General features: G+C 36.8%; 1 protein-coding gene across 1 annotated transcript in view; it reads right to left on the bottom strand.

The window, feature by feature from the left end:
- Positions 1-538: 538 nt before the first annotated feature.
- The window catches only part of TMEM181 (transmembrane protein 181), a gene marked incomplete at its 5' end in the record, with an annotated part of 33,790 nt that continues 12,837 nt past the window's right edge, over positions 539-21,491 (bottom strand). Inside the window, 17 exon segments of the mRNA XM_081997908.1 lie at positions 539-1,709; positions 2,657-2,723; positions 4,368-4,449; positions 5,510-5,515; positions 5,518-5,599; positions 6,220-6,271; positions 6,369-6,471; positions 7,161-7,218; positions 8,316-8,407; positions 9,035-9,165; positions 9,938-10,037; positions 11,053-11,133; positions 13,063-13,182; positions 14,225-14,343; positions 14,926-15,016; positions 16,322-16,377; positions 21,020-21,123. Coding sequence (XP_081854034.1) covers positions 1,631-1,709; positions 2,657-2,723; positions 4,368-4,449; positions 5,510-5,515; positions 5,518-5,599; positions 6,220-6,271; positions 6,369-6,471; positions 7,161-7,218; positions 8,316-8,407; positions 9,035-9,165; positions 9,938-10,037; positions 11,053-11,133; positions 13,063-13,182; positions 14,225-14,343; positions 14,926-15,016; positions 16,322-16,377; positions 21,020-21,123 — 1,423 coding nt within the window. The 3' untranslated portion in view covers positions 539-1,630.

Here is a 21,491-nt window from a genome sequence, read left to right on the forward strand (position 1 = left end):
ATTCTATGATAGGAAGGATGCACCACATGAAGCAGTTCCTTTGGTCCTCTCTAAGCATACGGCTATCCTGTGAAGTCTCCCCTTCAGAGTCTTGAGCAGCTACCAGGAGGTTATTCCAATGGGAATGGTCTAGAACAGTTGTTGCATCAAAGCAGAACAAATTTACTTTTCCCCCAATATGATTCAGCAAGTCTAGTAGGACTTCATTGCACTCTTCTGCTTAAACTACTTCAATGATAAGCACAATTCCCTAGTGTAAGCCAGCACCATTTTCTGTCTAATACGTTAAGAGTACTTGTGAGAGTCCTCTACAGCAGCAGGGCAGATAAATTTTACAAGAGTAAATCACAGTTACGAATCCACAAAAATAAAAAAGAAGATACTTTCAGAGAGGTCAAGTACCTGAAAACGAAAGTAGTTAGAAACCAACAGCATCCACTTAAATAAAGAAGTGAGCAATGGTGTAGGAGAAAACCAACATTTAAATAGAGACACAGCAGCATTGTACTAGGAATACTTAATTCCTGTATAACTTTGTTCCAGCACAGACTGGAACATAGATAATCACAAAATGTGCTAGTAACAGTTTCAATTGGTACAGGTGGCAACTGTGCTATGACAAAGAAGTTGAACTATGCACAGACAATGTTCAAAAGCTAACTCTCATGCACGTTCAATACATGAGCAACAACAATTGTTCCTAGGATGTAGATTAACTATCTATTAACACAACTTAAGGAAAAATTCTGATCTAGAAAAAGCCTCTGAAAATGAAGCATTTGGTAATTTGAAATTGTAATTCTCTGTGCAACTTTCATATTGTATTCTCTGTAAGTCTAACAATCTTGTCCAGCATACAAAAAACCCAGAAGGAAGAGCACTGGCTTCCTTATGAGATTTGTTGCTGCCTAAACATTAAAAAAAACAAAACAAAAACCAAAAAAAACATTTCTGTTGTGGCAGTAAAGCATGTTATGAAACAGATTATACAAATAATTTTGCACGACTGAGGCTATTTTAGCTCACTAGAACTTGACTATTCGTACATTTCTCGCACTTACAAATCTGGTAAACTCATTTAAATGAATTAAGAAAATGGCCTTAAATGAAAACCCTAAAACCCTCATTCCCTGCCTCCAGCTCAAAAGACTAAGGTAGAAAATTGAAGGGGAAATGAGGTACTTTGTACAGCAGTGGACAATACACAAAGGAGCTAACACAAATGCAACAAATGAATGACAGTATGCTGTCCATAATCCTCAAAGAAAAAAAAAGACAAAACACAAAACCAAAAAAACAAGTAGTAAGAAAGCAATTTTAAAATGAGCATATAATCTGTGACACTTCTAAATGGAAATAGGCCTTAAAGATTTTCGTCCACAGACATCCTGCTATCAGGCATTTTATAAGACGTGTAAAAATTTTGGTTTCTTAAGTTTTCACCACAACCTTTTCAAGCATTCCTTTTTTCAGTTTTAACTTTGTAAACAGAAACAGAAGGAGGATGTCCTTGTGGCAATTGGTGTTCAGATGACAGCAGGCTGTAAGGAAGCCAAGGAAGTTGTCCATCTAGCAAAACTTCAAAACTGCTTTAATTCCAACTGAACAAGTCTGTCTACATCAAAATCAATCAATCACTGTCCGATTCCTCTTTATACTTGGCTCTAATAGCTTGGCCGTTCTGAAGTGGCATTTCTTCATAGTCACTCCTGTGAAACAGATAACTTGTTAAAATTTCTGAAAATGGTGTTCAGATAGGAAGTCCAAAATAAACAGGAAAGTTCTGAACTACATTGAGGCATCAAATTGTTATTTGGGTAAGAAGCTGGTATCTGTTTTCCTTCCTTGTTGGAGATACGAACAATGTATGTGACTTCTCTCCAGAGGATGATGCATAATAAAAGTTATTGCAATAACTACAAGCCGCTTTTCACAAGGACTGGTACAGAAGCAAGCTGGTACTACCACTACTTATCTAACTAAACAAAGGCAAGCTATCTCAGACAATGCATGTAGCTAGTCTAGCACAAACTGTTCAGGTTACTGCAGTATTAACCTCATCCTCACTGTTCCAGCCACTTCAGTGTCTTTGGTAAGAGATGAAAACATCAAGGGCAGATAATGAGTTTGTTCAGTGCCTAGCACAGACACCCCTGATCGAGATGGGTTTTTAATGCTACTATAATTCCCATATTACATACACTCACACAAGTCCAGGAAGTTTTGCTAGATTTGATTATTCTTATTTCAGTAAGTGCTGAACACTTAAGAAGAGCCATTCTCCTTCCCTGAAGCATTTACGTGAGCAGCCTCCTTGCTAACTCCACCGGACTCCTGCAATCCTTCGCGGTTTAAAAGGAAGTCCTTTCCTTTCACAGCTCTTGCTGCCTTCACCCCATAACGTACCAGCATCCTAATACTTTCTTACCTGTTTGTATCAGTGCCATGGTAATCCCTTTTAGAAGCAAACAAATTAAAAAAAGCACAAAATAACATGCATTCTCATTGCATTCTTGTTTTGGAATAAGGCTAGGTATCTGTTCTTTAGCCAGAATACTTTCAATACAAATCCTTCACTTATTTAATGAATATGGAGAAGAACGTTACAAAAATAACACACCGGAAGTAACTCTCCATAGGTATTTTATAATCTTACCCATAAATCACATCATCATCTGAATCATTCAACATAGAAAAAGCGGGATTGTCTTTCAACTGTGATTCTGGAAAATAAAAATAAGGGTTAATTTAGCACACTAAATACAGAAATGTGGCCTGTACTTCTAACTCAATGCTGTAGCAACAGACTCAACAATTTCCCAGGCAGTCATGACTATAGTTCAACAAAACTATATCCAGACAGGTATTACCTCCTTCAAATTCTTCACCTGTCACCACAACATCATGGTATTCTTAAGAGTTAAGGAGATGACATAACTATCTCATTTTTAGATAGATCTTCTCCATGTTGTATAAGTGAATTTCCTCCCTTGTGCTGTTTGCTATGTCATATTAATTACTCTTACGTGCAGGTTGAAATAAGTCAGACTTCATTATTATTAATCATTATTCAAAAGTTCACGTGTATTTAAAAAGCACAGACTTTGTGAACTTCTTGGTTATTTCTAAGCTACAAATACAGTAGACCAAAGCTGTAATTCCTTGGATGCGAGTCAATGATTAGCCAGTTATTTTTCAACCTTGTAATAGATGAAGGAAGGACTTGTACCTTTATGGTGAGATGACAGGAAACACATACTTTCCATTGGCTATTTATGACAATTCCCTCTACCTTGTTTTAAGGCTTTAATTTCTTGCATAATCTGTGCTGCTTAGCTGCAGTTCATAATTATACACAAGTAAAATTCAATCCAGCAATTTGCCATAAACATCTTTTTTCCTGGTAGCTTTTTACTTTCTGCCTTCTATAAACTAATACTTCTTGCAACCCAAAAGCAAGTTTTTAACTTTATCCTTACCCAGCCATTTTGCTTGTCCGTCTTAATGGAAAAATACCTTTTTTGTGTAATAGTTCCATTCATCTCAACTCTATAGAGAAAAGACCGGCTCCACTATTTAGTGCCTTCCCCTGCATACCTCTCAGCATGCAATACGTGACTGGACAGGGTACTAGATAATCTCTTCTAGGCTCCCTTTCCTGTGAGAAATTGGACCAGATGATCTTTCCAGGTCCCTTCCAACCTGGGCTGTTCTATGGTTCTATGTTTTAAACTCAGTGCTTAAAGCAGAAAATGCACTCAGTACAAATACTTATTTTACAGATCTCTATCTGTTAGTGAGGGATAATGCTTTATAATCGTCATCTTAGTCAGATTACATCCTCTACGTAGGAATGCAAAAACAGAAGTGCCACCAATTCAATCCTTTATCTCCCTTTACCTGGGCCCTGTGCAGTCCTCTCCCCACAGCAAGTTCCCCAAAATTCTTCCCATCTTAGAGATCAGCTTCACTCCTACATTCCCAACAGCATGTTACCTATTTCAGAGTCCAGTTTGCCAGCCTGCCAATATATTAACCTTTGTTAGAACAAAGTACAAATGAAGTATTGTTGCTCCTCAAGGACTGTCTGTGAATCAGTTCAAAGGTTAGGGCATTATGTGTAAATTGACTATAAGCTTGATCTCAGTGCATAAGAATTCAAGTCTAGCTAATCAGTTGTATACATTTTATGTGTTCCTTCATATTTCCAATACTAATTTGCTCAGGAGCAATGCAGCTTCTGCTTATGTTAACTCAAAGCAAATTGAAACAGTAAGGAGACAACCAAAATATAAAGATGTTACACAGTATCTGCTAATATGCCAGCTCTTGTCATCTAAGTTTGCCAGATAATTGCTTACACTTACCATATAGTGCATTCTTTGAGGGGGAGTACACGAAAGCTAATGTGTAGAGATAAAAGTTCAATAAACCATAAAATGATAAGAATTCTGCTGGTAATAAGTGTCAAGGATATCGCTCAATATAGCTCCATACATACTAACTTTGGAAACAAGACCCAAACCATACATAAGCTGTTCCAATGGAAAGAATGTTTATCTTACTAAAGTTTGAGAGCATGAACAGCTAAACAAAACCGCATATTTTAAATTAAATGAAAACTAATGTACTCAAGCTCTTTCAAGCTAAAGCTCCCACTGAAGACAAGGTCTACTCTTGAATGCTGGAGTGCATGGTAATCGTTGATGCTGAGTAATGAGGGTGTTCAGGTGGTTTATTTTTTTTTGTTATATCTGTTTTTTAAAAAGTTCTTCCTTGGCACAGCGATTTGAGAAGGAGAAAGGAGTATCTGTGGATAGAAGATGGCTTCTTGCCATCATTTTGGGAAAATACTAGCTGCTTTACATGTTGTTTTCTACTAGCTCCCAACACATATCTAAGCTTATCAGTAACCAGAGCAGTTGCAGTCACACAGGCACTTTCAGAAAGTAGAATGAACTAGGATCTCATGGTTCAGGTCCAGAAATACAGTTTGTAATCCTGTTGCCAACAGACATCAGAAATAGTCTCTCTCGAGTCACTTAAATTCTCTGCTATGACTTCTTCCACATGTAGACTTGGACCAATACACACATGCATTTTCAGTGACTTCTAAACTATTAGTTTCTCAAATATATTGTTATTCCTATGATGCCAGCTGATGGGTACACAGCAAACTGAATTCATGCAGCAAAAGCAGCCAAACTTGTCACAACAACTTGTTAAAGTTACTTGAATGCATGCATATCTAGGCCATAGTTCCTTTTGAAGAGTATCAAATGCAGTTGTGATTTACGTGATGTAAACAAATTAGACCGAAACTGTCTCAGCTGATAATCTTTACAAAGAGCCATTACAAAATGCTGACATGAAACCTCGATCAAAATGGACTTCAAAACTTCAAAAGCACACCTAGAAGTCAAGGGTCTCAGTCCTTAGGTACATCATTTTTAAGTCTCTTCTGCATGAAAACAAATTAACATTCCTACTTGGTCAGTTTCACCACACAAGGATATAATTCTGATAATGAGTCGACAGCTCAGCAACAAAGTTGTCCTGTAGAACTTGTGCTCCAAAGCGTAGGTAGAGTATAACAATGCTGTGGAAAAAAGTTAAAGCATATAGGTGTACTGTGTCTTTAAACCGGAAAATTGAAATGGTAGCTTGATAGAACAGTATATGAGAAAATAATTATGTTAACATGTTGACCATTTATTTTAAAATACATTTGCTTTCATAGTTCTAAATTAAGAAGGTTTTTTTTTGTGATTAAAAGTCAGCAGTCAACTGAGTAAAAAAACCCCCATGGTCTACTTCCCTCAGACTTCATCCACTACAGACAATCCAACAGTCAACAGTAATTTGAAATAACTGTTTTGGAGTGGAGGAGACAGATATTAACAATAATCTAACAAACTAATTCTAAACTTCTGCTTTGAGTAAGTGAAGCTTACAAAGCTCCAAAAGAGGTGAACCGTGCACAGCAGATTACTCTGCTAAGCAAACCTCTAAATCTTGCAGTGTATTGCTATGGTAAAGGAAACAATATAAAGTTGGCTCTAAAAACCTCAAGAAGAGTTAAAAAATTAAGAAATGCTTGCCATAACAATCATATCAAAAGACATTCCTCAGTTTCATTGACAAGGTTATGTATTCAAAGCCCTGAAAAAAAGGTTATAAAAGTTACAGTACTGAGAAATGTACTTTGAAAAGCCTTACCTAATGACAAGCACTACAAAGGTTAACGCAGTCAAGAATTTTAACCTGAGATCTGAAAAAGATTGAGAAAAGTTGTTTTTAGTAAATTTACACCTACATCTAGGAGAAGCAAGCCTGCTTGGGGAAGAATCAAAAGAAATATTCCTTACCAACATAAGGCATGTTACGAAGTTCTGAGCATGCCCTCACTATCAGGAACAAAAGGTAGAGAATGTATGTGGTTGCCACCACAAGGAAGAAGATTTTCATTCCCTAAAAGAAGAGTGTTATTTTTTATTATTTAATGAGATTTGGTTTATTCCTTCTTCCCTCAATAGAAATCATTATTTCCTAAAGCACAACATAGAACGGTCCATCTTTTCAGGGAAAGTAGGCTTATGAAAGGAAGTACAAAATGAGGATGTACATGAGGATGTATGAGGATACTTATACATCAAGGTAGGTTTTTGGAGACTGTAAAGAAAGGATGTTTAATAGAAGTCATTTTGTTCACTGAGTTCAGAGTGAGCTGAATCTCAATGATTTTCCAAGAACACAGCTCCTGAGAACAATACAAGGACCTGTATAAATCAGATCTTTACAACAAGAAAGACTGAAATTTACTAGGACGGAGGATCTTGGCAGGAATAAAGATGTACAAAACTGACTTAATAAGAGGCTTAAAAACTTTTCTTTCAATCCCAGTAGTCATGAGTCTGTGACTAAACTTGTGGTGTTGAGTCTCCAGATTTGTAAGACAATTTACTCTTCTCATTGCTCAATATGGCCTATGTGTGACCCAAAGCAAAATTAAAGGTATCCTAGTCAGAATAAGACCATCTGACCAGCATTTGCTATTTTCTAAATTGTGTTATAGATTTTAATAGAAGAACAAACCCCACCCTCTTGTAGTGCCTAACTCCACTTGACAATTTAGTAGCAGGAAAACAATTCTGACTTACCTGGAAATTACCTGTGTCAACCCTGTATTGATATGTAGGATCATGTACTTCATTAACACTAGAAAAGATTAAAAATGAAAAAAGTGGTACTTACTATTACAAAAGACGAGGTCAAAAAGCTGTACTGACCAAGAAACCCATTAAGAAAGAAAAGGTTTAAAGTTACTATACGGAGTTTATAAGTAAAGGTTTTGGCTGTATAAATTGGTGCAGTGCTATTGATTCCAACAGAGTCATGATGGTTTACAGTACATAACATCTTCCTTCCTCCCAAACCCAATTTTGAAGGAGTACGGAGGATTTCAGTTGTGAGCATGTCTAATCTCCCCACCTCTTTTCTAGAAAATGTATAATCTTGTAAATTTCTACAAGCATTCAGGATTTAGTGTTTAAATTTGATCCTTGGTGATAAGAATTATACTTAAGAAATGACTGTGGTCTATGTCCTTCCCTCATAGCAATGCTGTTGATAGGGCATTAGCACAAGCATTTCTTGCAACTGCACTGCTTTCAACAACGCACAACGGCATGGAGGAGGTTAGAAGGTATCTTCCTTCTGAGAAATAAAATAAGAGGCAAACACTTGAGACTAAAATGGTTTAGAAAGCACAGATGTACCAAAACTGGGAATATTCTGGATAGGGAATAGTGACACCTTTATGTTAACACAACAAATTGGGAAAAAAAGAGAGAAACATGAAACCAAGCAAAAGAACTTTGAGTTCTTTTTGAGGAGAGTTTTGAGGAGAGAGAGCATAGCTCGACTAAGCAATGTCAATACCAGTTGCGCAGGTTTAATAGTTGAGAAAGTTTGGTCAAACTGTGTAATAGTTAACTACAGATAAACTGTTGCTTCAAGTACTAAAGGCTAATTGGGACATGGTGCTAGAGGGAGTATTGTAGGGAGCCATAACAAATTGACAAAGTAGTGATTTCTAGATCTCCCTCTGATTTATACAGTTATATGCTACTAGATCATCCATGGGGAACTATTTTCGAATCAGTCACAATTTGCAAACCAGAAAGACGTAAGAATTGTATTTCCATTCCTGTGTCATAATCAGAGTGTTAAGAAACAGATACCACTAATTACAATCTTCTTGTTCTTGAACACTCTTAGCTTGTTACTTTTGCACTACATTTTAAATTACTTACGTTTGCCATATTCCCAATGTAACAGAGGCCAGCCACAATAGTCCAACAATAAAGAATTTGGGCAGATAGAAAGTTAAGCACTTCCTTTCCCCCTGTTGAGAAAACAATTGTGTGGTGAAGGAGTGAACCCACATTTGATATTTTGTTCATTCTTGACAGAATAAAATAACTATCGTCTTTGTTTCGTTCAACACGAAATAGATGAAGAGGCTCACCTTCTGTATTTTTAACCTGCACGGGTGATTACAGAAGACATAGCATTGTATCATCATTTGTGTAATGAGATGCAGTAGATTTGGAGCATCTTATTTATAAGGTCCCACATATTTCACTGATACTGCAAATATAGGAATATACTCCAGAATTCATATTTATCTTATGCAGTATTTTAAAGTGGTTTAAAAAATAATCAACCACCATATACAACAACAAAACCCTTCAAGCAAGAACAAAGCATCATGGCATCGTAATTCTGAAGACTGTCTTGCAATAGCTCAGAGTGCACTGTCCCGTCTGTCTCATTTAGGCCTGGTATCCTCAAGACAATCTACTTCACCACAAATCATTTCAACTCCAAAACTTCATGTGTCACATTATACTTTAAGAATAAAATAAGTGTCTCTTTTTAAAAAAATTAATTTAATTTTTGTCACCTTTTGAGATAAATGAAAAAACAAGTGCTGTCTCTCAGTAAGTAGCAGATAATGTTGCAGCCTTACCTGTACTCTTATACCGTGGTAGACGCAAAGCCAGAACAACAACAGTGCACACAGAAACAGTGACTGGAATAGATCATCCAGCATTCCAGGAAACCAGCTGTTCACCAGAAAAGAAAGGGGGAAAAATGGATCTGTAGCAAAATAAGGAAAAAAAGTTAGAGGGGGAAAAGCACAGTCTTTTCCATTATGAAAAGTAAAGCAGACTGTATCTTCAGAGGAGCAAAAAACCCCCAGATTTTTCAAATTACCCCAGTAAATGAAATTGAAGTTTGCTGTATCTTAAAGTAAATTACAAAGAAAATGGTGCCACCAGCAGCAGTCCTCTGTGCTGTAGAAATAATCTGAAATGGTTGCCAACATTTCTAGAAGATTTCGAGTTTTATTAGACTTTCTACTAAACCACTGTTCTTGGTGATGACCTTAAAAAGTATCATAGAATGACTGAAAGGCAAATATTCTTTTGGTGCTACTAGAGAGTGCTAGAATTTGATGTGGTTTTCCGGACTAAAAGTAGCCTCCATTTTTAACTAAAGCACGAGTATCTAAAAATGAAGAAGTAAGACTTAGCAGACAAACACCGAAATTGCATTTACATGTCGCTGTATGAAAGGTTCAGTATGGTTGCAACCACCTATTCCAGTCAGAGCTTCAAACAAATGGAGTTGACATTCATGTCAATGAAAAGAATGAAATCCACCTACTCATTATGCCCTTGAATTTGATACACCTAAAAAGAGGTTTTGTTTTTTTAAATTAGTTTTCTGCAGCCTTATTAATAGCTTCTTATAAGCTCAAGGCCAAATTCCATTTTGCCTTCTCTCTCTCTCTCTTTCACTCTCTTTTTGTCTTTTTTTTTTTTCTTTCCAAAAATGAGCTTTTCTAAAAATTCTAGGATACAAGTACCATTGTAAAGTAGCAGGAGGGGAAGGAGGATGGACATCCATTTCTGTTCAATACCCCAGTCTCTCATGGAGAATTTCCGTAGGGAATGTGCAAACAGACACTATAAAACAACAATAACAACAAAAATTTGTAAGGAAGGAATACAGTCTTAATGATTTTACCAGGGCAAAGAGATAACACAGCACATTGCAAACGCTGCTTCACGAGGTCTTTGCCACTGAGAACATTGTAAAACAGGAGCCACATCTCCTAGCTTTTACTTCTGCTTCAAGTTTGCTGGTTTACCCCAATGCAAATTACTTAATCTCTCAAGCAAACTGAGAAGGAAACCAGCTAGTACTGCACAAATCAACAACTTATGAAAAAATGTTGCTTAATTACTGGTCACACACTACCAACAACTTCCACTTAAATTCACTTTTTAAAAAAGCAGATTCCATATCACATTCACAGTTACCTGTTGAGTGACATCATCTATATGAGAAAAGTGCTGTGCAAGTGTTCAGCGCTTCAGTGCTTTTTACTCTGAAAATTCTGCATTTTAGATTTTGTGTTGGTTTTCAGGGTTTTTTTTCATTTCTTTTCCAGGGGCCAAACCGGTTTGTAGGGGAGAGATAATCTAAATTGTAGCATAATTTAGGTTGTAAGGGACCTCTAGAGGTCACTGGACCCATCCTCACACTCAAGGCAGTGATGACTTTAAAGTTAGATCGAGGTCATGTTCAACTGAGTTTTGTTCATTTTCAGAGACGGTAAGCCCACATTTTGGGCATCCTATTCCAATGTCTGAGCCTACCTGCACTGCAAAAAAATATTTTTTCTAGCACCTAATAACAATTTGCCTTTGTTTATGCAAAATTCTTTCTGTTCAATTCAAAATCAGAGTTTAGAAAAACAAATTTTCACATTTATCCTATTTTCTTAATGTCCCTTCAATACCACTTGGAAAAACATAAAAGCAGCAACTACGTAAGTATTTTAGAAACATTTTCTACACCCATTCAGTGATAACTCAACTCTACTGCCTGGGATTAAGTTACTAAACACAGCACTACTGAGCAGCGTTATCAGCTGTCTACATGATATACTCCAGAAAAAAGGAAACAAAATCTTACCGTGACCATAAAAGTAAGAACTACAAAGACAAATCGAAACCATATTTCCACTTGTGAAAAATTTGGATTGTAGGTCTTCCACTACAAGAAAACAGAAGGAAAATAGCCCAATGAACAATGTTTTAACAGGGTACATACAACATCAATAATTCGCACTTTCTGCACATACTGAAAAGTCCTCTGGCTTTTCAAAATTTAAAGGTATTACTGAATTCCACCATGTCACCAAAGAAAGACAAAGATAAATTCATACCCATAGGACTAGTTGATGAAAAGATAGCCAAAGCAGCCTAATATGCTTGCTTCTCTTTTACCCTGCCACTTCGTAACATACTCAGCATGCTGTCATAAGTTAAATCGCTTCTCAGGACAAAAAGGATGTTCTTCATTGATTTCAATTGCACTTTCATTCAAAGTCTGAATGCCAGTAATTGAGTAAATCCAGTATGTTCTTCTTTATCACCAAGGTGAGATGCATAAATTGATTATGAAGAGGTTGATAAGGTACAGGCATGCTTCTTGTAATGGGTTTGTTTTCTTAAAGCTTATTCTCTTGTTTCAGAAGTAGAAAGAAGAACATCAAGTAAGGGAAGAATAAATGTGCTAACCAGAAATAAAGAACTTTTTTCATAGGGTAAGGAGGAAAAGCTCCTTCTCCTCTAATTATTAGAAGGGCACAAATATTAATTATACCATGTCAGTTCGTAAAAACTCTGCTCTGGGGACAATTTATCTCATACCTGGCATGCTTCTGTTTTGAAGCCACTTTTGAACTGTAAACTACCTGGTACAACATATGCTCTGCCCACCTGAACAAGAAGCTTTACCTTTCAATGTATTATATCTGTCAACCTCTGTCTTGTCTTTCTAAACCATAAATGTAGAATGAAAATTTTATGTAGAGAAACCCATTATACAAAAGGCAATCTATAATTTCAACTAAGATCACCATAAACCATTGTAATAATTAAATAAATCGACAACTTTAGTTGCTGCTTGGGTTTTTTAGTTTTGTACATAAATATGCCTTAAAGGCAGCCTGCAAAGCAAGATAATAAACCATACAACTATAAATGCTCCAACACTTTGTCCTGTTTGAAATCTGGAACTAAGCAAAGGGTTTGTGAGTTTGGGGTTTTTTTCCCCTTAGAGCTTATTTTTAATGATGTGCTTTATGCACTAGAATATTACAAATATTAATATTCAAGTTCTTTTAGCATATAAAAAACACTTTTGCCTTACAGTAAGTTTTTTGCTTGCTACCTGCTCTGACATACCAAAAGTTGTATACAGGTAGAATATACTATAGTAACCTGTACTATAAATTTGGTTTAGTTCCATTTTCTCTCCCAGTGCAAAAGTTTCTAAATTTCTTTCTGGAGCAAATCAGCACACACTGATGATTTAACTGTTTTATAAGCAATCTTTAGCACTATGGACTGAGCTAGTTATTTTACTAGGGATTATTTTAGTGAACTATTTTACTAGCCTGCTTATTTTAGCTGAATAAACATTTTTATCTTCCTCCTAATCTTCCTCCTAAGCACAGTCAAAAAAAAAAAAAAAAAGTCTTCATTTCTCTTTGAGTTTGTTAGATCTTTCTGGGCCACGCTTTTGTAAAGTCTGGAAAAATCTTGCTAATTCAGATAAGCCTGGAAAGGCTGGAAAAGATACCATGCTTTGGAGGGGCATCATCTTTATAAGCAAATGCAGAAAACTGGATGTTCTAGCCTATCTTACCTACTCTTAAAAATATCTCCCAGGAATTAGACTAAATTTATCTGTTCCAGAAAAATCTTTCCTTATAGAGTTAAAAAAATTGGTCTAGACCTTTATTAACAGCAAATGCTATAACAGTTCTGACATTCGTAGTGACAGAAAAATTAATGATGATGCATCTTTGTGTTTATCTTCAAAAATGAGATAACTTTTTTATTACAGTTAAAGCAGACTTATACAGCATTAGTAATTAAAGAGATTTCCTTTGCTAGTATAAAACTTTATACTTACTGTGAAAGTAATATTCTGGATGGTGTACGTTAACTTATTTAGATCTTCAAATCTAACAAATATATTGTACTGAGTGTAGTTCAGGTAGCCAAGGTGAGCAACAATGATTTCACTGCATTTCTGTGAACACAGACAGTGAAGAACAGTATAGATTAGAGAATTTGTTTCTAAATGGTCAGATACTGATGATATTTATTATATGCCTTACCAATCTTGATCAGTCAGAATAAGACTCAAACAAGACCTACTGATAAATAATTTCTTGAAAGATACCAGACAATGCAGAAGAAACTGATAGTCAGTCAGCAGGTTCAAAGGTTGAACTGATAAACAAGGCTAGCTTTTCACTTAAGCTTGCAGCACCAGGAAGAATCTGAATAACTCTGTCGGTCAAGCTCTAGGTCATCGGATTATGAGATGGGGCAACCTTGCACTAACTCATTTCTAAAAGTTAATAGGAGGAAAGAGAAAACCCAAGCATATTGCTCTCTTGGCTGTGTGTATCTAATGGAACACTGTTCACTAATTTCTGCAGATTTCATATATATATGTGTCTATATATAAAGAAAACATATGATTTACTCTATATGCTTATCACAAAAAACTTCACTTATGCCCTTCCTAAAGAATCTGCATCTTGAGAAGCTGTTTTGGATGTCTCGAAGCTTAATTTCTGTGAAAATTATACTAGTAACTCAAAACCTTAAACATTTCTTCACAAGTGGCAAGAAATTTGGCTTTTTCAGAACACAGATGCCAGCTGATTGCAACCAAACTTTCTGCTAGGTGTTGGAGGAGAATTTTTCTCTCCTCTGGAGCCCTATATCCAATCGTCAATATTCCTTTCTTCAGTAGTGGCTCAATCTGTTTAGGTGACTAAGCAGGATACACTGCTTTTCTGTCAGAGAGCTGCTCTAACAAGAAAGAGGGGTCTTTAAGGGGTAATGGACACAAGTCATAGAAGTAAACAGAATAAGACAGATAGGTAGCTATCTTGCTCAGCATTACTAGCTAGGTTGCAATTATAAATAAAACTATACTCCAGAGTCTCTCCTGACACGTGCTTACCAGATACATTATTCTCATTTGCATTGTAATGTAACATGCACACGGATTTAAATAAAATGTACTGCATCAGAGTTTTGTTTAAGCAGGCACATACTTGCGCACAACTGAGTAATCTCGTCCGATTGTGAACTTGATTATTAACATATGGTGTGCTTCCATCCTTCACCACTCCAAGCACCTTGACTGTCATAGTAACATTCTTTTTGAGGGATACTGTAATTAAAAGAGAAAACATGAAGCTATTGCTACATGCAGAAATGAAATAGAGTTCCAAATACAGTTTAAAACACATATGATATGCAGAGATTACTCAAAGTTATTCAGTTATACTTTACTGGAGTAGAGTTCCAGTAAATTAATTAAAAAAACATAAAACTTTTTGTCTATATACATAGGCAGTAAGTCACAAATGCCCTGTACTGAATCTTGACAGATTAACAATTACTAATACAGTATTTTTCACATATTTACAGGGAAATTTTATTGAAAAATCAATATCATTATAATCTACACATCTAATTGCCCCCAAAATGAAGGGAGACACAGATTCTCTAGATACTACTGCTTTCAGAGAAGAAACAACTTATCCCATATACCTGTTGCTTCCAGTTCTCAAGATCAGTGCTGCCCATGTCTTTACTGGGGGCAGGGGGTAGAAGGGGAGAAACTGTATCAAAGGAAAAACCCACCAACCACAGCCAGAAAGCAACATGGTCATGTCTGTGACAGATGACATTAAAGATACAACGTACAGGTTGCTCTAGAAGTTTCCTGAGACATAGGTAAGATTCTCACCATCATGCTGATCCAATTCAACTACACAGGTCAGCCACAGCTGCTGATTGTAAGTAGACAGTGGTGGCGAACTTAAATTAAATGGTTTCAGCTGTAAAAAACCCCAGAAGGTTAGCACCAGCCATTATTCTGTTACATGATCTATCTGTAGTTACAATGATAAGAGGCATGTTAGTCATGTTTCCAACAATATTTTTGGGAATAGATTTAATATGTGCTACTCTGTGGACAGTATGATAAGCAGCTCAAAAGTAAGTCTTCCAGAGAAGCAGCTTAAACAGCACATGTATTTTGCAGTCCACTGAAATAAGGAAAGGTACGACTACTTAAAGCACATAAAAGAAGCATCAATAAAACAAAAAAGATCAGATATGAAAAACAAAATCCTGAGACCTAGCCTGAAAATAAAAAGTAATTTCTAGCACTTTACATCAAAAGTCAGGCTTGTGACCCCCCGTCTGCAACACAGTTTTAAACCTGTTCAACTATAATTATGAAAACAACAACTATTTCCCCACTCAGTTTTCTAAAAATCCCATATTCATTTCAAAAGCATGGAAGATATCATTAACAGATAAAACCTACATGCAGGAAGGGCTTTTCTTATTTGATATAAAAATATACTCTTTTAAAAAAAAATCTGCCCATAATACAGTACCAATCCAAACATACATAGGTGACTAATAGACCAAAAAAAGAAATGTTCCGGTGTATTTAAAGAAAACTTACTTTAAAAAAAAAATCAAAACAAAACCTTTTTAGCACTTTCAGAAAACTTACTTTAGATATCAGTTTGACAGCAAAGAGCTACACAGAAATAAAAGAACAAGAATACAAGAACTGAGAACCAAAATACGAAACCTTTCAAGAAAATGAATGTGAAGGATCATGTTAGGAAGCCAGATCCCATGTCTTGGTCACGTGACAGTGAACAATTAACAAGAAAAAGAAATATTCCTTCCCAGCTGATAGAAAGGAAGATCACAAGAGGGATATCATTAGTTGCCACCGAGAGCATTGTTTTTTCAATTTATGTTCTCAATTTCTATTTCTGGACCCCTTACAAGAATCTCCAACGTGAACTCACCAGGGAATCCTATCAACACTCAGGTGTTACTTTATCAGAAATTACTGCCTGGAAACATCATAGAATTCTCTGCCTTACCTGCTCACAAAAGTAAGAGACTAGACTAAGTTGCTGCTGGGCCACTCATGAAATAACACAGTGGTAGCACAATAATGCATGTTCAGTTTCAAACTGGAAAGCATCATGTGGCCAAGAAGTTTTCCAGTAAAAATCTAAATACTTAAAATAATTTGGGGGAAGGAAGGGAATGTTTATGATTACTGACAACAAATAAAGCCATTCATGTAATCCAATGATATTAGCTCTTACCTTTATGCTGTTATTTAAGTCGGTTCTTGCTACAGAAGTTTCAATTACATTAGGACCTACACAATATATAAGAAGGAAGAAAGAAAACAATATTGAACTATGTGTATTACTGATAAGTAACTACATAAATATAGGATTTCAAAAGACTGTACAAAATACCTCCTTGCAAAACAGGTGAATAGTATCCCACTTTTCAGATGTTTAAGCTGAAAGGTAAATCACTTAGACATTTCAATATAATTAATAAACTTGGCTTGAATGTTCCTTTAAGCCTCTCTGCCGTAGTACTTCTAGGCATGATTAAATAGGAAGTAAAGTATAAATCAAGAACTCCATGCTGGAAGCCCTGGATGTGTACTCCAAACTACTACAACAAACCACACGGGATTTTTCCCAAGCTGAGCTGTACACTGCACTCATGAAAGCACTCAGCCACAGAAAAAGTCAGCTAAGCACCAGTGGCACAGTTTTACAGCAACTTGAAGCTCAAGAAGAGCTGCAAAAACCACCTGAAAAAAACAGCATATTTAATGGCACTGCAAAGTTTCTATACCCAAACTGCTACCATTACCAGATTTACATAGAGCATAGCATCCATAATGCATTGCACTCAAGGCTCAGGTACCAGGGCAAACACATCCTGCTGTATTTGAGTGTGTGGTGCTAATGCCTTTTTATGTACATGTAGTGTACTTGCTTGTACAATCACAATAACTGTACTTTCTGCCTAGTGCTGGATTTTCATCACAGTGGTCTGTTCACAACAAGATACCCACATGTTTGTTTAGGAACAGTTCTCAGCCTACTCAGATTGGACCCCTCCTTTTCTATACAAATCTGGGGCTATAATATGTTATGTATATCGTCACATAAATAAACATAATTGCATAAAAGTTCTATAAACAATTTCTCCTAAAGCAGACAATCCATTTAATCAATGGAGTTTCATGTCCAATTGTAGTGGGAGATGTTCAGCTCATGGGCAAGACTTGTCATGCATTCGACAACATTCCTCCAATCATTCTGGATATGGACACACACACTTAACGTGTACTGATCAACTGCATCCATCCACTCACACCCTACCTCTAGTTCTGTATGCAGTAAATGGGAAGCAATAAAATCATCATTTACGTTAGACCTCCACAGGCCATCTAGTCCACCCTCTTGCTTAATTAGATCAGGTTGCTCAGGGCCATGTCGGGCTCCAAGGACAGAGACTCCCACAACCCCCCTGGGCAACCTGTTCTAGTATTTCACTACCCTTATGGTGAGAAAAAAAAATTCCTAATATCTAACAGGAGTTTCTTGTGTTCCAGCTTGTGTCTGTTGCCTCTCATCCTATCACCATGCACCTCTGAGAAGGGTCTAGCCCCATCTTCTGTGTATCCTCTGATTAGGTAGTTGTAGACAGCAGTAAGGTTTCCCCTTAGCCTTAGGTATGCCAGAATGCATGGTACTGGGGAGGAGAGGAATGCATGCATGTATGTACGTACACAAAAGGACTAAATGAGAAAAAATGAAAGGGAAGAGTAGGAAAAGGTCTGTATCTATGTACTGGGGTGTGAACAAACACAGAGGAGATGTATAGCAGGTAGGGACACAGGCAGGACTTATATATGTGTATTTGGGTCACTCTAGAGGCTTCCCAGTCACAGTAAAATTTCTCTGTCCAAATGGTCTCTCTCCTTACATATTTGGTCTTGCAATTTAATGTAATTTATTAATACTGTTTCAGCTACAAACTTAGTATTAAAAAATTATGTAAGAAAAGCAGCTTTTCACAAAGACCATGTACTTCAAAGTTACTACAGAGAAACAATGGAAAAGAAGGAACTTTATAAATGAGCAACATGGGATCATTCTGTGCAAGAAGTATTTTAGGTTAGCTGTCATGACAGCTCTAAACATGCAGCATTGCTTGGGTTTCTATAACCACTCTAATTACAGTATTAACTGTCTTACAGACTTTAAACGGAAAAATGAAGAATTTCACCCATCACACTCAAAGCTTCATATTAGAGTTACAGTTCAACTTCAGCCACTATAAAGTCTGTTCTGCATCATTGAACTTTTCAGTTTTCAAGTACATATAAACAGGGCAGATTTTTGGAAGGCATTTTCATTTTGAAAAGCATAACTCAATTCCAGTAGTTGCTCACAGTTGCTAAGTAATCATATTTCAGTAATTATTTTTTAACAAAAACAATAGAATGAGCCTTTTTTAAAAGATTTTTTTTTTTTAACCAAAAGATATAAACCAGTATTGGGGCAGAGAGATCATAGTCCCAGTTTTTAGGAAGAGCAACCAAAAAAATAATGAGGTTCTACTGCTATAATTGCGACTCCTCTAACAAGCAATATATTAAAGCTTTTTAAAGCAACTGACCAAAACGATGCTGTGGTCATATTATTAAAAATGGTGATTAAATTACATTGTTATTGTTTTTATTTTAGTCTTGCTCAGTTAACAGAATCACATCTGAAAGCAAAGAACCACCGTGAGGTTGTGAACAGGAAAACTGCACAGATAAGAAAATCCCCTTGTATTTCCCTTGCATTTGTCTCACTCCAAAGCTAACACTGACCCATTGGGAAAAGGGAAAGATAGTGAGTATAGCTTGGGAAAAAAATAAACAATTCTGCATCTGCCTTGGGTTACACGAACTGAAAAGCAACAGCCACCTCAGATTAAACTGTCTTAGTTTTCTCAGATGAGAAGCAGGACTTCTGCTACTCTTCCCAAACTGCAGATAAGAGTTGTTGAGTATGGACAATGGCATATTCAATTAGCACAGAAAATATGGATGTATCTCCCACTTTTTCATTTACTTAGAGGGTTTGGTGAGTTTTGCTCAGGCTGCACCCTTTAATGAGCAAAAACCCTATTGTTAGTGCCCCTCCCTCTATTCACAGGAAGAGAGGAGCTGTCAACAACAGCCACGAAAAACAGCACAGTATGTGTTCAGTGGGTCTCCTCCCCAGGTAAACAGCATTCTTTCAAAAATAATTAAGTTATAACAATGAACTGTGTTCACACTTTGTCAACAAAACTATCCAGCAAACCAATCTTACAAGGACAGGAATCCCACAGCCATGCCAGTTCCTGAAGGGGATCACAGGCGAGTCCTGAGATCCCAGCAGCATACAGATAACCAAGCGTTGCTTACAGCAGCCAAGTCCCCTGGACGCAGCTCCCTTTCAGGTTCTGCTACCGATTAAGAATGAAATGCTCGGTTTTCTCTTCCAAGAGCACTGCTTTTTGCCTAGTCTCACGTAAAACAATTTTCTTGCATTTCTTGCAACTGGGCAGTATAAGTATACAACTACAGATATGGTTCATTTTTTAAGCCAAATAGACAAATGACACTAAATTAAGTAATTCCAGGGGGTTTCTCGTTATCATTCACATAAAATGTGTTTTTGTAAATGCAATTATATGGTATTTTAGTGGCCAAATAATGCCCTTCAGCATCCTTAGGCAAGTCACAGGAGTATCAGTGGTTAACCTTTATGAACTGAAAGTCTGTTTGGACCTCAGGCTGCTACAATAAATCAAACAGCAGGAAAGAAGTTTTTATTTCACAGACAAATTTTATTATTTAATGCTATTATGAAGAATGTAGTGCCTACAAGGCACAGATGGACACAAAAAGCCCAAACAGTTGCCCCAAATTAAGCCCCTGCTTCTTTCCAAGGCTGGCAGAAGCAGATGAGTCCCAGGCCTGGGCAGCCTGTCTCCTTCTAAAAGAGGTGAAGGACAGGGCAGAGGTAGAGACAACCCTACAGACAGGTCAAGAGGTGTCAGAGAGTGGCACAGGAGAACACATTGCGCGACGTGAAAATAAGCAATAAAGTGGCGGGAGGTGGTAACATCCTTAAACAATTCTTACATGGGAGGCAGGTTGCTTAATAAGTACAAGTCCCTCCCTTTCTCTCTCCTTGTCTGTCACTTCTGTGTTGACAAAGCTATCCTGACAGCAGAGTATTAGCTTATTTACACTGCAGTGAGAGCACTCTGACTTCTTTTTCAAGTATGTTTTAGACCTGGAAAAGCTCTCTGGCATGAAATACAGAGGGCTTCCACGCTTTCCATGTGCCTCCTGCCACTCTGCATCTCTGTTGACCAGGCTTCAGCAAATCTCTCTGACCTCCAGAAGTATCCAGGCACTAAGTGCTTAGCCTCCCAGGTCATGTCATGACTCCCACAAAGGTCTCTGAAACCAGAGACCTACATTCATGTATGTTTGACAACAGAAGTTAGTATTTTTACATTACTAAAATATTTTATATTTCTGTTGCATTTATCACCCAAACATTTAGAAGGCGTTACAAATAATTACCAATTTCCTCACAGGAAATCAAGTATTAGCACCACCATTTCACACATTGAAACACAAAGAACATTAATGTAGCAGTCTGCTGAAAAAGTATGTTACAATGAACCTGGTTTTGGTTTACTTTACTGACACTGCCCTGCAAAGCAATTGCAAATACCAAATCTGTGTAGGTAGTACTGCTATGAAAAACCAAGATGGAAGAAACACTTCCCTCCCCTGTCAAAAGTAATGCTTCCTCAGACATATCAGGGGCAGTAAGCTCATTAGAATTTAACTACATCTGTAAATGCAGTCAAGATGCTACACACTTAGACAAAGCATACAAAAATGTAATCTTTTAAAAAGACAGAATCCTTACCTGCTATTCCTATGAAGACTGTCAGACCAAAGCAAACAAAGAATACTACAAAGACCAGGACAAAATGCCGTTTGGACAGTGTATATAATCGCATTGGTGCCAGCCTGCAGGAAGCAAAAGAAAGCACAGAATTAGCTGTTGGTCATATTTCTAAAGGAGGAAAAAAAATAGATCCCATTCATTCCTCCACAAACAGAAAATTAAATCAAACTCCATGCTAACATGTAACACTAAGAAAAAAAAAAAAATAATGCTGCTTTATAGAGCAAGGACAACTAATAGGCATTATTAGACATATGCGTGTGCACACACTCCCACACCCCAAAATTGAATTTTGCCCATTCTTTTTATAATAGGATGTTCTATTATCCTCAGACTTGAGAGAGACATAGCATTTCTTAACTCAGAGGGAGAAGAAGTTACATTTTTTTAGTTCATACATTAACAATTTAAACATCCAAGGTACCATGTC

The sequence above is a fragment of the Phaethon aethereus genome (genome assembly GCF_964289735.1).
Source record: "Phaethon aethereus genome assembly, chromosome: 3".
Taxonomy (NCBI): Eukaryota; Metazoa; Chordata; class Aves; order Phaethontiformes; family Phaethontidae; genus Phaethon; species Phaethon aethereus.